The sequence below is a fragment of the Mizuhopecten yessoensis genome, unplaced genomic scaffold (assembly GCF_002113885.1).
Source record: "Mizuhopecten yessoensis strain PY_sf001 unplaced genomic scaffold, ASM211388v2 scaffold10923, whole genome shotgun sequence".
Taxonomy (NCBI): Eukaryota; Metazoa; Mollusca; class Bivalvia; order Pectinida; family Pectinidae; genus Mizuhopecten; species Mizuhopecten yessoensis.
The window spans coordinates 130,025-146,578 of NW_018408789.1; the positions used below are offsets into that span (position 1 = coordinate 130,025).

General features: G+C 33.5%; 1 protein-coding gene across 6 annotated transcripts in view; it reads left to right on the plus strand.

Annotated features, from left to right (window-relative positions):
- The first annotated feature begins 63 nt into the window (after positions 1-63).
- Positions 64-16,554, plus strand: part of LOC110463750 (titin-like) — a 113,739-nt gene continuing 97,248 nt past the window's right edge. For all 6 annotated transcript variants that reach the window (XM_021518586.1, XM_021518590.1, XM_021518592.1 and 3 more), the window contains exon 1: positions 64-335. In XM_021518586.1, coding sequence (XP_021374261.1) covers positions 182-335 — 154 coding nt within the window. In that variant the 5' untranslated portion in view covers positions 64-181. The remainder of the gene's footprint in view (positions 336-16,554) is intronic.

The following is a 16,554-nucleotide window of genomic DNA, read 5'->3' on the forward strand; positions in this document are numbered from 1 at the left end:
GATGATGATTTTTTTCGGAATGCCTCTACATTTTACCACCTTTTATACCTGTTTGGCTTCGTCGTTATAGCGACAGTCACAAACTAGTCTGCCATATTTACCCAAAGTAACACGCTTGGTCTGTTGTCAAGTGAAGAATAGGTGCTTCTACAGTTATAAAAAGGAATAAGATTGAACAAAAATGGCAGTTCCATTTTCAAACACAAAACTCCGAGTGCCTAAAGGTTTCCAAAACATTCTCGAAGGTCTCGCACGGGAAGTGTTGAGAAATCAACCAGAAAACATTTATGAGTTCGGTGCCAAATATTTCGACCAGTTGCTGAGAGTGAGAGATGGTAAGTGACCCTTGTTTTCTTTCGTGTGTGTTTTCTTGTTTTCGATACCCTGACTATGAAATCCTAATTGTTTCCCATGCGTCGACACCATGTAACTGATTAATGCATGTATTATGCAATATATAATTATATTGAGGTTCAGACTCTAATGGAAAATCCTCCTATCATCAGTCATATTAGCCCATTTCAGTGTGGCATTTCTACTAATTGTTTTACTGACAATTGTTAAATGGAAAATTGTAGTAATGCCCCGTAACTTTTCATCTTACTTTTTATCGTCAACATGCACACGAATACATGTTTCACAAAAGTTCCAGATGGAAATGGCCTTAATTTCCTACCCTTCAAAAAAGGTGTCTCTACAGAATAGTAGTCTTGTTTACACATACGGTTGGGAACTGCACAACAGTGTTTTAAACATGCCCTGTTGCTGTGACAATAGTAGCTGTCAGATTATATCGGTGTTAACTGGAATTAGACCCTCCAGCACCCTAGCTAACCCCTTTCCCATCACATGCCATTCATATCTTAAACCTGTCGACTCCAGCGAGAAAAAGTATCATACAAACAATTGGTGAGGAAAAGACTGACCAGTTTCTGCAATATTGTTAATGTCAACAATATTATTTGGATACATTTGTAGGTACTAATGTAGCTGAACTGGGCTGGGTCGATCGTCAGAAACCAGACAGCCCAGTTGATAGAGTGCCTGTTGATCTAGAATTTGGAGGGTCACAAGTTACTGGCAATCTATTTATTCAATCCTTTTACATTTGGAGCATGTGACCAACCCATGTTTCAAGTACTGAGTAAATGCTCTGCAACCCCCCCCCCATTTCCATCAAGGTTGTTGTTCAAATCCTACTTACATTATAAAAATAGATATACCACTACCAGCTGCCATAAACACTTGAAATTCAGGTAATTTTTAGGAAAACCTAACAAGGTTTGTTCATATGTTTGCACCATAAAGGAACTTAGTTTTGGTTATCTCCCTTGAGGTATAACATAATTTAGCTGATGATACCTTTTTCTGGATGTGATACAGGCAATAATTCTGATCATATAGGCCATACTCTTAGTACGTATTGAATTAATGTCTTTCCGATAGTAGTTTTACTAGTAAAATTTCTTCATGACATAAAGACCAATTGATGTCCAAAGAAATTTCTTTAAATTGAAATTTAGATTTGACTTCTAAATGCAGGCTCACTCGTATGTACAGCTTAGCAAATCTCTGACTAAGCTCAGACTTCACCAATATTGCATCAACATCTAATCATATTAACCTTTAACTTTAACTAAAATTTAAGTTCAGAAAATATTGTTTAACTTCAGTCTAGCTATATATAGCATATTAGTCATAATTAAGAGAATGTAGACATGATTTACGACTATTGTGAGTGATTTTTTAATATGAAGAATACTTTATTGGGGGTTAACTTGTAAGAAAAAAAAAATCAGACATGACTGTCAAACAGAATTATATGACTAGCTTAAATTATTATGTATTTTTTTCAATAGTAAACCACTCTTATCAGTAGAATGGCTTGCAAATGAAAATGTGGAATCAGAGCGAAGTGTTCCTTAATTGTCTGCTTTCTGAGTGGTAGATTTTTCTAACTAAAATCCAAATTTCCTTTTTATTGTTTCGAAAAGTAACAAATTGATTAAAGTAAGATTACCTCATGAAGCAAAATCTTAAATGATTATGATTTCTATCTTAATTCAGATGATAATTCCAGTACATCTGTACTTTTAGACTTCATCAGTCATCTGTTAGATTTTGATGTGATCTTTCAATATCCAAGAACAGATCCCCTATTTATTAAATAGAAAGGTTTAGTTTTACAATTATCTGTGATATCTTTGTGCAGTGATCTGTAGTTCTCCCGATTGGTGCCTCTTTATCTTATTCAATTATACACATGTAACTAATTTTCGCTGTCTGTCTATAATTGCACACCCTTCACTCGCATGCTCCCCGAGTATGTTTTTTGTGGTTGGCACTCGGTGTAATTCAAGTTAACGTCTCTGACTTGTCAGAGAGCAGCTCCCATTACTTAGGAGGGACTACTACTACAGTGATATAACTGATTCACAGAATCGTCTGGCCAACTCACCGACTTGTACAGTATCACTGGAATGTGGCTAGTATTTGTAAGATGACTGTTATAACTGAAGCTAGCTATATCTCTGTGTGATTATCATAATAAACTGGCACCACGCTGAAGACCCCAAATATTTGTTTTTACGACAGCAGTAATCGTGCTGGTAGATGTAGACTGACAACTAGCGTACACTTTCTGTTTTAAACAGGGATCTAGACGGAAAAGAATTTTGATGCATGAGTCTCAAACATCTTTTTGCAATTTTCATAGGGCCTGTTAGAAGCATTCATATGATAAAAGTCATGTGCTTCACTTCAAAATCTGCTTTTTAAATTTACGTTACATAGGTAATGGAATAGTGGGTCCCATGCACTTAATTCTGGCAATATAAACTTTACTGTTGTAAATTATTCAGGAGTATAACCTTGTATCCAATACTAGTTATTTTTTTATTTTTTTTATGTAAGGGCTAATGAAAATTTTCAATATTTATGATAAGAATATAAAGGCCAGGCCTGTGGAATTCTCCAAAATCTGTTTACTGGCTAGGACTCTAAAATGACTTTTTATTGTACCTTTTCTCAAAAACAATGACCATTCTTGGAGGTTCCAATGTTCAAGTGATAAATCTGCATGTACATGAGTACTGAGTCTTATACTGATAGAATTCTGATGGGACCCATAGAATTTCTTGAAATATTTAAATTCAACATTGTGGGACCTTATTGTTTTTAGCAATACTGTCCAAAAAGCCTGATGGAAATAATATTTGTAGCTTGATCACCGATGTTCAGTACTATCTAGTGTTATTCCAATTTTTGAAATCCACGAGAAATCTGTAGAACACCCAACTTGATTTACCTGCTCTCATGATGTATCTCACGAAAAAAATAAGTACCGGGTAACTCTTATCCTGAAAGATATTTTGATACATTTATATCACTAAACTGTCTACAGTAGTCCTGGTAAGACAGCTAGCTGTCTAATAGAGCAAAACAAATTCTACATTAGAGAGGTATATTAGATACAAGATTTTTTATTTAACATCACATATTTAAAACAATAACACAATTAGCACTGAAGTGCTGTTTTTGCGACAAATACAGACAACATTATAGACAGTATTTAGTTGTTAGACATCCTTTAACACTTCCAGACTGCTGACTAGAGCAGTAACAAAGGCAATCACAGACAGTGACGATGAATGCATTTGTGTACCTCCGTTCTAACAAACCGTTACAGACATAAGATGTTCAGACATGCAAGCACGCATGTCCTTTAGCATAAGGATCCAAAATACATCATTTGTTAGCATGATAGGCCTGACATGATAATGTTGGTTTCTAATGTACCAGGCTGTCCATATATATATATGAGTTTTAATTTTATTGATTTTCAATTAAACGTTTATGTAAACCAATCCTATACAATTCCACAGCTGGTTGTCCATGGTTAGCAGTATTTATGTCAGGGATATACCCCCCAGGGTGTACAATTCCACAGCTGGTCTTCCATGGTTAGCAGTATTTATGTCAGGGATATACCCCCCAGGGTGTACAATTCCACAGCTGGTCATCCATGGTTAGCAGAATTTATGTCAGGGATATACCCCCCAGGGTGTACAATTCCACAGCTGGTCTTCCATGGTTAGCAGTATTTATGTCAGGGATATACCCCCCAGGGTGTACAATTCCACAGCTGGTCATCCATGGTTAGCAGAATTTATGTCAGGGATATACCCCCCAGGGTGTACAATTCCACAGCTGGTCTTCCATGGTTAGCAGTATTTATGTCAGGGATATACCCCCCAGGGTGTACAATTCCACAGCTGGTCATCCATGGTTAGCAGAATTTATATCAGGCTACAGGAAAGGTTTCTTATATTGTGATAAAAGTTTGGCAAGAATTTTTCAATATTTTCTTGCAACCAGTAGTGAAACATGAAGTTGTACACCCCTGATAATTTTCATTCAATCAATAGAATATGATATCTGTCGTCCATGTAGATTACTATAGTAATAATCATCTGTTTCATTGTGTGATGACATTCCATATTGTCCAATGGTTAAACAATAATGAAAAAAGAGTTATTTTTCGCTTATGTTTAAAAAAACAATTTTACTGTATTTTGGAATACAGTTTAAGAGTCGTTAGCAGGCAGGTCTAACAGGAAACAAACATAGACTTTTGTTTGGCCTAACTTACAAGGTCTAACAGGAAACAAACATAGACTTTTGTTTAGCCTAACTGACAAGGTCTAACAGGAAACAGACATAGACTTTTGTTAGGCCTAAATGACAAGGTCTAACAGGAAACAGACATAGACTTTTGTTTGGCCTAACTGACAAGGGCTAACAGGAAACAAACATAGACTTTTGTTTGGCCTAACTTACAAGGTCTATCAGGAAACAAACATAGACTTTTGTTTGGCCTAACTTACAAGGTCTGTCAGGAAACAAACATAGACTTTTGTTTGGCCTAACTGACAAGGTCTAATAGGAAACAAACTTAGACTTTTGTTTGGCCTAACTGACAAGGTCTAGCAGGAAACAAACTTAGACTTTTGTTTGGCCTAACTGACAAGGGCTAACAGGAAACAAACATAGACTTTTGTTTGGCCTAACTGACAAGATCTGTTTTTGTTATTGCTTTACGGGAGGGGGGGATACATCAAAGAATTTTGTGTAAGCTCCTGGAGTGAGAGTAACATGGAAGCTCAAGTTAATTTGTCACTAGACGTTACAGCGTAATGCTTTACAGCAATGAAGATGCAAAAACAGTCAGTGGAATAAAAAAATCAAACATCTGGTCCCAATCTTCTGGACAAAAAATGACATCACTTAGGGGCCTTCCTTTATTAGTGAAGGAGTGTTGTAAATTTGTGAAGTGAAAACCATGCAAGCTGAATATTTGGTCGTGTGGAAAACCTGGACTGCATTCATAAGATCATAAACTCAACAATGGCCAATGAAGCCATAAGAAAAAATGTTGTTTGTTTTGTTAAAAAAAAATAAAAAAATAAATAAATATAAGTTGTGTATTATATATTGCTTGTAGGAATTGAAAATAAACATATTAATTACTTACCTGAATTACTTTTACCAGTGAAAGATCAGAAATTATCAAGTTTATAAAAACTTACAACTGTATAACTTTACTACACTGAAAATCTATAGGAGATGTTACATAGTTCACATGTGAGGATATATCACTTTTACCATTGACCAATAAGAATGCATACCAGTACTTTCTATTCACTGCATTAACTCGTTCACCCCTATAGTTTTATACTGGAGTTGTCCAGTCTTTGATTTTATATTGATCAAATGCGACTTTAGGGTGACTGGGTTTAAACAGCAGATTTTCTATCAGATGCAGACAAAATGTCGAATACATGCTTTAGGTTACAGTTTTCTATATATATACATATAAGTTAGGTTTTTACTAAAATGTACTCACGTTGATATCTTGCTCAAAATTGTTCACGTGAGTCTTGTCCATTTAAGAACAAACTGCTTTTCGATGCAGAAAAATTTTCATTGCTGTACTTAAAAAATATAACAAACAAAAACAACTTTTTTTTATTTTATTTTTATTGAAAACCTGATATTTAATTGGTATCGGATAATAAACTAATAAAAAGTATGTAGTGTTCTAAAGACACTTTCTAGTTTTGATTGGTAGCCCACAGGACTATATAGTTGAATAGATTATTTATTTAACTACTTGTGTGAATGTCTTATTATTGAAGTCAATGTTATTAGTCGCAGGCTTCATTACCGAAGCATCTCCAGCACTAAACATTAACATTAACTGTAGGAGACATCTATATAAAATAACTACTGTCATGAAGACATATATTGATGTATGAGAAATATCTTACAGTTGTCATGCGGGAGGCCTTAATGTACAGTCTTTATTTTTTGCAGTTTCCAAAAGGAAATTCTTACTTAGATGTATAATCTATAGATCTATCAAATGATATTGCGATAACATATTTGTTCACAAGTCCAAAGGACAAGTTTAGTATACATTGGTGAAACACTTATTTGGCTTTCAACAAAAAATCAGATAATACTAGTGTATGAATTATATACAGCACATTTACAAAAAATGGAAAATAAAAAAGATCCAGCGTTAACAAGCAGAATATCATTCTTATGTATCTAAAATATTTTGAAAATTCAATCTAAAATCTATCAAACATTCAGATCTCAATATTTAAAGAATTTAAAGCATCCCATCTTTATCTCAAATCTCCTCAAAATTTAACTTACCGAAAAAATTTAACAGCTTTTCTGAAATATGATATAAACATTTACTACATGAAAGTTTTCCTGCAGGAAATGGATCTGTGGCCGGGACTATTATCCTCCTACTGTGATAACAAAAACTGCCTAACGTGTTAAAAGTTGGGCTAATATCATCATGGTAGATGCCACACGTGTAGTGAAGTGCAGACAGTGATTCCTGGACGTATTTGTTGACAGATGGCAACAGTATGGAGGATAGTCCAATAACCTGTACCTTCAAAGGGCGCGCTCTAAAGTACGGTCGGGAATCATTAGTGGCACATCAACTTTACATATATACTTTTTGTATAAACTTTATTTAATTTACAACAGTTATGAAACAATTTATTTCAACTTATAATTAATCATTTCTTGTTGGCCCAGATTTTCCATCATAATTATTTATTTGATTTCAAATCCTGATTGGTCAGCGTTTATTGAAATAGTTTGACAGAAAAACCAGGACAGCGTCTGATTGGATAACATTCATAGGTAGTAGTTCTTGCTGTTGTTGGGTTACAAGATCATTCCTGGTTGGTAGTTTTATCTAAGGACCTGCTATGCTAATGAAATGTCAATATCAGCAGTAATACATAAAACACACAGCAAAGTTATATATAATTTAGTTTTTAATATCATCTTATTTTACGTACTTTACAATTAAATGTAAAAAACAGTAGAAGCAGCACAGGTGTATATATGCAGGGTGATTATACTACAGGTTTGTTAAATATTCACTGTCCAAAGATCAGCGCATTCACCCCTACATGTTTAAACTGGACTTGCCCAGTCTTCAGGGAAAATCCTGGAATTTGAGAGCATTAGGCCATTTCAGCAATTATTAATCAACATGAAAATTAAGAGGTGCCATACTATGTAAAATTAAAAGAAATTTGTAACATGGAGGTGTCAATTTCAGTTTTGAGGGGTCAATGGCCCCGTGGCCCCCTCCAGGATTCTCCCTGAGTCTTTGATTTGGTAAGGTCCAAATGTGAGTTTAGGGGTGAATTGGTTAAGGTGTGATTTTTTATAAATCGTTAAACCAGAAGTTTAATGGATATGACAAGTGCCAGTATGATATGGGTTGGTCTGATATATGGCCTATGAACAGCTAGCATTATTCAATCATTCAAAACACATACAAAAAAAAATCAGAAAAATTCCTCATGGCATTGGGCTCATTCCTGACGATTTTTGAACAGTCCTACGAAAAGATACAATTTTTGTCATTCCTAGTGAAGAAACAAGCTATATCACAGGTAAGTTAATAATAAATATCATTTAGACCATTGAGACCTAAATCTGATCATTATTGAGAGAACCAGACAATTATGAGACCATTCTGATAAGTTTGATGGACTATTTTTTACCATATGCCTTCTTCAAAACTTCTAGACAGAGGAAAAAAAGTGATGGAGATATTGTGTAAAGCATGTGTAATCTAGCCAGCATCAGACGCAGCAAAGTCAGTACACACTCCACCAACACTTACTGACAAAGTGATCAAAACTTCACACACGTTATTAGGATAAAAGTTAAAGATACTCTGTCCATCAATTTAAATATGCCTCAGCAGCGATTCCCATGCACACCCTGCCTAACGTTCAGCATTTAGGGGAAATGGCAACAACTGGTTTACCCGTTGTCAGTATAATGTGACCGGGTGAAATGATGTGCTGGGTGCCTTCGGCATGGTATTTCAGTGAGATGGCACTATAAGTCGGCATAAGATTCGCGCTATCANGAGGGGGAGAATAGACCCTTTGTTTGCTACCAACTGCGTGTTACCCTAAGATGCGACTACCATAATGTACATGTGGGCCCCCTGTAAAATAGGGAGGTTTTCTCTGTCTTCATCATACAGGGGACATTAGAGAAATCAAAATTGATTTGATCCCCACATGGCGATATCTTTTCCTTTCTTATTCCCTATTCTTTTTTTTGTCCCTTGCAGTATTTTCCTAAATTTGAAGGGGGAAAAGTGTAAAAATTATATATGGCATATAATCATAATTTTAGAATATTAACAAATTTCTTACATGCTTATTAGTTTGTTAAATATATTTTACTTAATTTAAATATTATGTGAACTTGAATCTACATTTTCAATCAAAGAAAATATCCAAAAATTAGTTTGTAGAACTCCATCATCTCTATAAACGCTGTACTTACAGGGGATATTAGGGTTTATAGTGTATAATCCTACAGAGTACATGAGAAATAGTTAGCATGGCTTTGACCTTTGATCTTACTGGCTTGTAAGAAGGAAATGTCTCAGCATTAATGATACCTTGCCTGCCTCTAATTGACCAAGTGGTAGGAAAGATCAGAGTAATTTTACAAGTAGATGTATCAAAAACATTTAGGGCTGTTCTCAGTGGCTTGTCAGCTTCAGTCAGAATAATCATAATGAAAAAAACCCCAAATAATATCGGTAATTTAAAATTGCATTTTTCAATTAATAATAACAGGCAATTGGGCTATTGATGACTGACCTGTCAACATTTTATTGTTATAAAATATTAATGAAAATCATGATGAAAATAAGTTTTTTTATCCTAACTAAGTTGAGTAATCTTCAATTTTTTAACACTTATGATGTCTAGTTCTGTTAATGTTTTTACAAATGTGTATTAATAATAGGAATGAATACGGGATGCTGGTTTCCTGTTAAAGCCCTTTAATTAATATCACACACCATTTATACCGGCGAGTATCACCTTACATTGTATGGTATTTAAGGAATGACCCTCAGTGGTAACTGGAGGGGAACCTGTTTGTATCTTTAGCCAAGTTATATTTCAAGTGTCTGCTCGAGATTTGTGAATGGTTTTTATTAGAAGTACATTGTACAGTCAAATTTTGCAAATATATACCTGGAACAAAATATTTTTGTATTCCACTGTTTGTCCATATCAACCAGAAAAATGTCAGTTTGAAATTTATTGAATTTTTTGATATCATAGAAGTTGATATTCCTTTTTGTATAAAAGTTTAAATGTTGAAATAATTAAGACAGATTGGGAGATAAACAATCATAACTACTATTTTTTACCTGGTTTTGGAATAACAGGCCTGGGTGTTGATTTATTTCTATGTTTTTAAGCCATCTGGTGTGTGTCTGGGAGGCTGGTGTCAGACCTATGAAGGGGTCTCCCATGTAACTCTGTTGGCATCTGAGTCTGTGCCAGCTCACACCCATACAGCAGGTGTACCATACAGTACTGACATCCTGTAATAGTCTAGTGACTTTCACCTCGCCCTTGGCTTTAGTTCCAAAAGTTAACTTCTATTCTGGTATTTATTCAAAATTAAATGTTCAACAATGAAACTGTAGCAAGCCAGACCTTCAACATTACTGAATTCAAGAATTTTCTGAAAATAAGCCTTCATCTATTGAGCTATAAGGTCTTAGACTGACGTTTGAATAGTTAAAATCTTAAATGATATTAAAAATAGAAAAACAAAACATTATGTGATATTAACACAGGTGTCGACTTTGAATGTCATTTAATTGAAAAATAAATGTTTAAAATTTTTTCAATTTCTATTTGTCTGACAGTTTAAAGACATCAATAGGTTAACCATGAAGTATAAATAGAGAAAGCTGTGATGGAGTTTTGTTATTTGTCCTATACAATAATAATCTATCAGAGTTGCATGCTCAATTTCAGAATTTTTTAAGAAAACAAAATTGCATATATGAGGTGGACAACCAAAGGAAAACATTAATGATCTGGAGACAATAATTTATTAGTTTTCAATTATAAAAGCATAAAATATATCTCAGATTTCGTTAGGAATTTTACAATTAATCAATGAACAAACACAATAAATGAACATTAAATCAATGCAATGTTGTTTTGCCAGAGTGGTAAATATTTCTCAAATATTTGATACAGAGGAATGTATGGATGCATCCAGTGTGAATCCCGGTCTTATTGGGCTACACCAGGTTTGTAGAGTATTGGCCGTGTATCTTACAACAAAGAAAATAGTTCTGCAGTTCATCATATATAAAACAATTATTCGGCTACTCTGGCAGGTCGAACATCTGTGGGTGGACTCCGTAACACACAGACAAGGGAATGTCTGTTTATGTTTTGTCTTGTTAGCTTATATAATAAATAAAAAATATATAAATCCAAAATAAAAATGATAAAAAAAATGAGTATCAAGATATTGAAAAATTTGGTACCGTGCTGATCCACTTAAATCCAATCTTGCATACTTTTCATATTTGATATAAATATGGAATAATTTTTACAAAATAAAATAAAAATCAGCATAGCTAAAGCTTACTGAAGAATGTGAAGGAAGAGCGATATTTCAGATAGATAAAAGATGTTTATTATTACTAAGCCATGACGAAAGGCCCTGAAACATGTTCTGATCTGTACCAGACCTTCGCCCGAAAACAATTGTTTTGTACAGTGTGTGTGTGTGGTTTATGTTGTACCTGAGACCTAGATTGTATATCTGGTACTCGACCGTCATATACTTCAGTATACTGAGTACACAGACTTTATAGAGTTTAAAACTTATCTATAATATTATAATACCTTCAATAAGATTCATCAATTTAGAAATATGTTATATCAAAGTTTTACTTTATAAACAAACAATGTACATGTATATTAAACGTGTCACAACGTTTCAAGACCGACTGGTCCCTTTAATTTGTCATGCTATATGACTGTCATAGCTTGATAAAGTAACCAGTCAGTCTTGAAACTTTGTGACACGTTTAATATGTACATTGTTTGCGTATCAACTTAAACTTTCATAATATTATTGTCTTTTTAATCTTTTGTAGATCTATCTAGATATTATTTTTTCTTTTTTCTTTCTGTAATGTTCAAAACTTCAAATTATGCAAATTCATTCACATCTGAAAGTAGCTATTCCATCTTTATTTAATTTACTAAAATACGTGCTGTATCAGGGTATGACTGTTACAAATAAAAAAAAAATGTATTTGAGTTTACATTTCGTTACTGTCACACAGTTTCTTGATATTACTGAGCATTTACAAGGGGTGGGCTATAAATTGATGAGCAATGGTAACAATGTGGTGGGCTTATTGCTAAGCACTTACAAGGGGTTGGCGTTGACTGGTTTATGAGCATGAGCAACGGAGGGGGGCCCAGCTTTATAACTGAACATAAACAAGGGGCAGGCTTGTTTTTGAGGCTGGGTTTATCACTGGTACACATTTCTGTTGAGGACTTGAGTAAGTCTACAGTGTACCTGTATGACATGATGTTTACCTGTGATTCATTGAGTCTCGCAGCCTGTACAACAGATATCTGTGTGAGATTTTCCCAGGGAGATAGTTTTTACCTCCTGATCTGATTGACAATTGATTTTTATCCTGTTGTGATCAGTGTTGTGTATCCCAGTATAATCAGTGCAATGTCTAGGATAATAGGACTTAATGTTAAAATTTTTAAAACCAGCATAGAAGAGTAATTTGGATTTTGAATGTTCATTTATAATAAGTTGGATAACAATGGACATAATTATGCTGTTTTTAATTATGGTAGGAACTATAACAGGTCAAACAGGTATGACCCGATAATGTCTGTTAAAATTAAAAAGCTACATTTCTGGAAAGTTTTCTTGGATATATGTTATTGTCATTTAAAGGCCTCCATAATATCGTGAGAACAAATTATTGACAGATTAAGTGAGGTGTGAGAATAGCGCAGAAATTTACAAATACAAATTTATAACAATGAAATATAACAATGAACTTGAGCAACACTGTTTAACAGCAGAGACATCAAAGATAGTTATTCTAAAATTCTGTGTAATAACATCACAGTCATCAAGTTGTATGTTACCTTGTTTGAGATTATTTTTATCACTTTATCTTAACCTTGATCAAAACATGTGAAACTTTCACTTTTTGTGAATAATTAGAGTAGAAAAATCAATAGCCATGCACTGTGACCTTAAAATAAACAACATTTATAGAACAAAACCAGTTGCCCCTGTCACTGAGAGTAGAACCAGGGTTCAAATGCTTCGATAAGCTCTAGTTCAACGGGGTCTCGTATACGTAGTTTTATGATATATATCAGTAACAGTATATAATCTGGTAGTGATATTTCAGTAACAGTATATAATCTGGTGGTGATATTTCAGTAACAGTATATAATCTGGTGGTGATATTTCAGTAACAGTGTATAATCTGGTAGTGATATTTCAGTCACATTGTATAATCTGGTAGTGATATTTCAGTAACATTATATAATCTGGTAGTGATATATCAGTAACAGTGTATAGTCTGGTAGTGATATATCAGTAACAGTATATAATCTGGTGGTGATATGTCAGTAACAGTGTATAATCTGGTAGTGATATTTCAGTCACATTGTATAATCTGGTAGTGATATTTCAGTAACAGTTTATAATCTGGTAGTGATATTTCAGTAACAGTTTATAATCTGGTAGTGATATTTCAGTAACAGTGTATAATCTGGTGGTGATATTTCAGATGTTACCTTGTTTGAGATTATTTTTATCACTTTATCTTAACCTTGATCAAAACATGTGAAACTTTCACTTTTTGTGAATAATTAGAGTAGAAGAATCAATAGCCATGCACTGTGACCTTAAAATAAACAACATTTATAGAACAAAACCAGTTGCCCCTGTCACTGAGAGTAGAACCAGGGTTCAAATGCTTTGATAAGCTCTAGTTCAACGGGGTCTCGTATACGTAGTTTTATGATATATATCAGTAACAGTATATAATCTGGTAGTGATATTTCAGTAACAGTATATAATCTGGTGGTGATATTCCAGTAACAGTATATAATCTGGTGGTGATATTTCAGTAACAGTGTATAATCTGGTGGTGATATTTCAGTAACAGTGTATAATCTGGTAGTGATATTTCAGTCACATTGTATAATCTGGTAGTGATATTTCAGTAACAGTGTATAATCTGGTGGGGATATATCAGTAACAGTATATAATCTGGTAGTGATATATCAGTAACAGTATATAATCTGGTGGTGATATATCAGTAACAGTATATAATCTGGTGGTGATATGTCAGTAACAGTGTATAATCTGGTAGTGATATTTCAGTAACAGTGTATAATCTGGTGGTGATATTTCAGATGTTACCTTGTTTGAGATTATTTTTATCACTTTATCTTAACCTTGATCAAAACATGTGAAACTTTCACTTTTTGTGAATAATTAGAGTAGAAAAATCAATAGCCATGCACTGTGACCTTAAAATAAACAACATTTATAGAACAAAACCAGTTGCCCCTGTCACTGAGAGTAGAACCAGGGTTCAAATGCTTCGATAAGCTCTAGTTCAACGGGGTCTCGTATACGTAGTTTTATGATATATATCAGTAACAGTGTATAATCTGGTAGTGATATTTCAGTAACAGTGTATAATCTGGTGGTGATATTTCAGATGTTACCTTGTTTGAGATTATTTTTATCACTTTATCTTAACCTTGATCAAAACATGTGAAACTTTCACTTTTTGTGAATAATTAGAGTAGAAGAATCAATAGCCATGCACTGTGACCTTAAAATAAACAACATTTATAGAACAAAACCAGTTGCCCCTGTCACTGAGAATAGAACCAGGGTTCAAATGCTTCGATAAGCTCTAGTTCAACGGGGTCTCGTATACGTAGTTTTATGATATATATCAGTAACAGTGTATAATCTGGTAGTGATATTTCAGTAACAGTGTATAATCTGGTGGTGATATTTCAGTAACAGTGTATAATCTGGTAGTGATATTTCAGTCACATTGTATAATCTGGTAGTGATATTTCAGTAACAGTGTATAATCTGGTGGTGATATTTCAGTAACAGTATATAATCTGGTGGTGATATATCAGTAACAGTATATGATCTGGTAGTGATATTACAGTAACAGTATATAATCTGGTGGTGATATTTCAGTAACAGTATATAATCTGGTAGTGATATTTCAGTAACAGTGTATAATCTGGTGGTGATATTTCAGATGTTACCTTGTTTGAGATTATTTTTATCACTTTATCTTAACCTTGATCAAAACATGTGAAACTTTCACTTTTTGTGAATAATTAGAGTAGAAGAATCAATAGCCATGCACTGTGACCTTAAAATAAACAACATTTATAGAACAAAACCAGTTGCCCCTGTCACTGAGAATAGAACCAGGGTTCAAATGCTTCGATAAGCTCTAGTTCAACGGGGTCTCGTATACGTAGTTTTATGATATATATCAGTAACAGTGTATAATCTGGTAGTGATATTTCAGTCACATTGTATAATCTGGTAGTGATATTTCAGTAACAGTGTATAATCTGGTGGTGATATTTCAGTAACAGTGTATAATCTGGTGGGGATATATCAGTAACAGTATATAATCTAGTAGTGATATTTCAGTAATAGTATATAATCTGGTGGTGATATTTCAGTAACAGTATATAATCTGGTAGTTTTATGGTATTTCAGTAACAGTATATTATCTGGTAGTGATATTTCACTAACAGTATATAATCTGGTAGTTTTATGATATTTCAGTAACAGTATATAATCTGGTAGTTTTATGGTATTTCAGTAACAGTATATAATCTGGTAGTTTTATGATATTTCAGTGACAGTAGATAATCTGGTAGTCTTATGATATTTCAGTAACAGTATATAATCTGGTAGTGATATTTCACTAACAGTATATAATCTGGTAGTGATATTTCAGTAACAGTGTATAATCTGGTAGTGATATTTCAGTAACAGTATATAATCTGGTAGTGATATATCAGTAACAGTGTATAGTCTGGTAGTGATATATCAGTAACAGTATATAATATGGTAGTGATATTTCAGTAACAGTATATAATCTGGTAGTGATATTTCAGTAACAGCTATAATCTGGTAGTGATATTTCAGTAACATTATATAATCTGGTAGTGATATTTCAGTAATAGTATATAATCTGGTGGTGATATTTCAGTAACAGTGTATAATGGGTGTATTGTAACAGATGAGAGATTTCCCTGTTATGGAGGTCAGTGACAACACTGTTTACATGCTATAACATAAGGTTTGTTTCTATCCAAGCTCTACATTTGTTTGTTATTTATCGGTATAGATACCTCCTGGCTGACTTCACTAAACCTAAAAATACAACTTATCATGGAGCTGGTACACTTTTATCTGAGCTCTGGGTGATAGGCTGTCCTGAACCAGCAGTTGGAACAATTCCTGCTTTGAAAAAAAAAGTTTTAAGAAAAACACTTTCTTTTGGCTAGCTCAACTTTTCTATATAAATATATATATGTATATACAAAAAGCAAAAATATGAAGAGTTGGTTTTGCTATTTTAAGTATTTTGAGACTAAGGAACATTTCTAAATGGAAACATGCCAACTTACAACAGAAATCAAATTGTCTGGACTAACAAGGTCTATTGTAATAAACAGACATCAAATTGTCTGGACTAACAAGGTCCATTGTAAACAGACATCAAATTGTCTGGACTATCAAGGTCTATTGTAAACAGACATCAAAATACATAAACCAGGGATTGTTACCAAAGTGTTCAGGCTAGAATGATTTCACTGTACAGGTATTGAGTTTAAACAAATTTTTTATATTGTAAAATTTTACTAAAAATATTAAAAAAAAAAAATTTCTCAGGAAAAAAACAACAATTTCCAGTCATTGATATGAATATGACAAATACAGCATGTAGTTTAAATATAAATCAGTCTGAATTACTTCTAAGTAACATAAAAGGTATACTAAAATCTCTGAAAGTGTGGAACTTTTTTACTTTTAAAT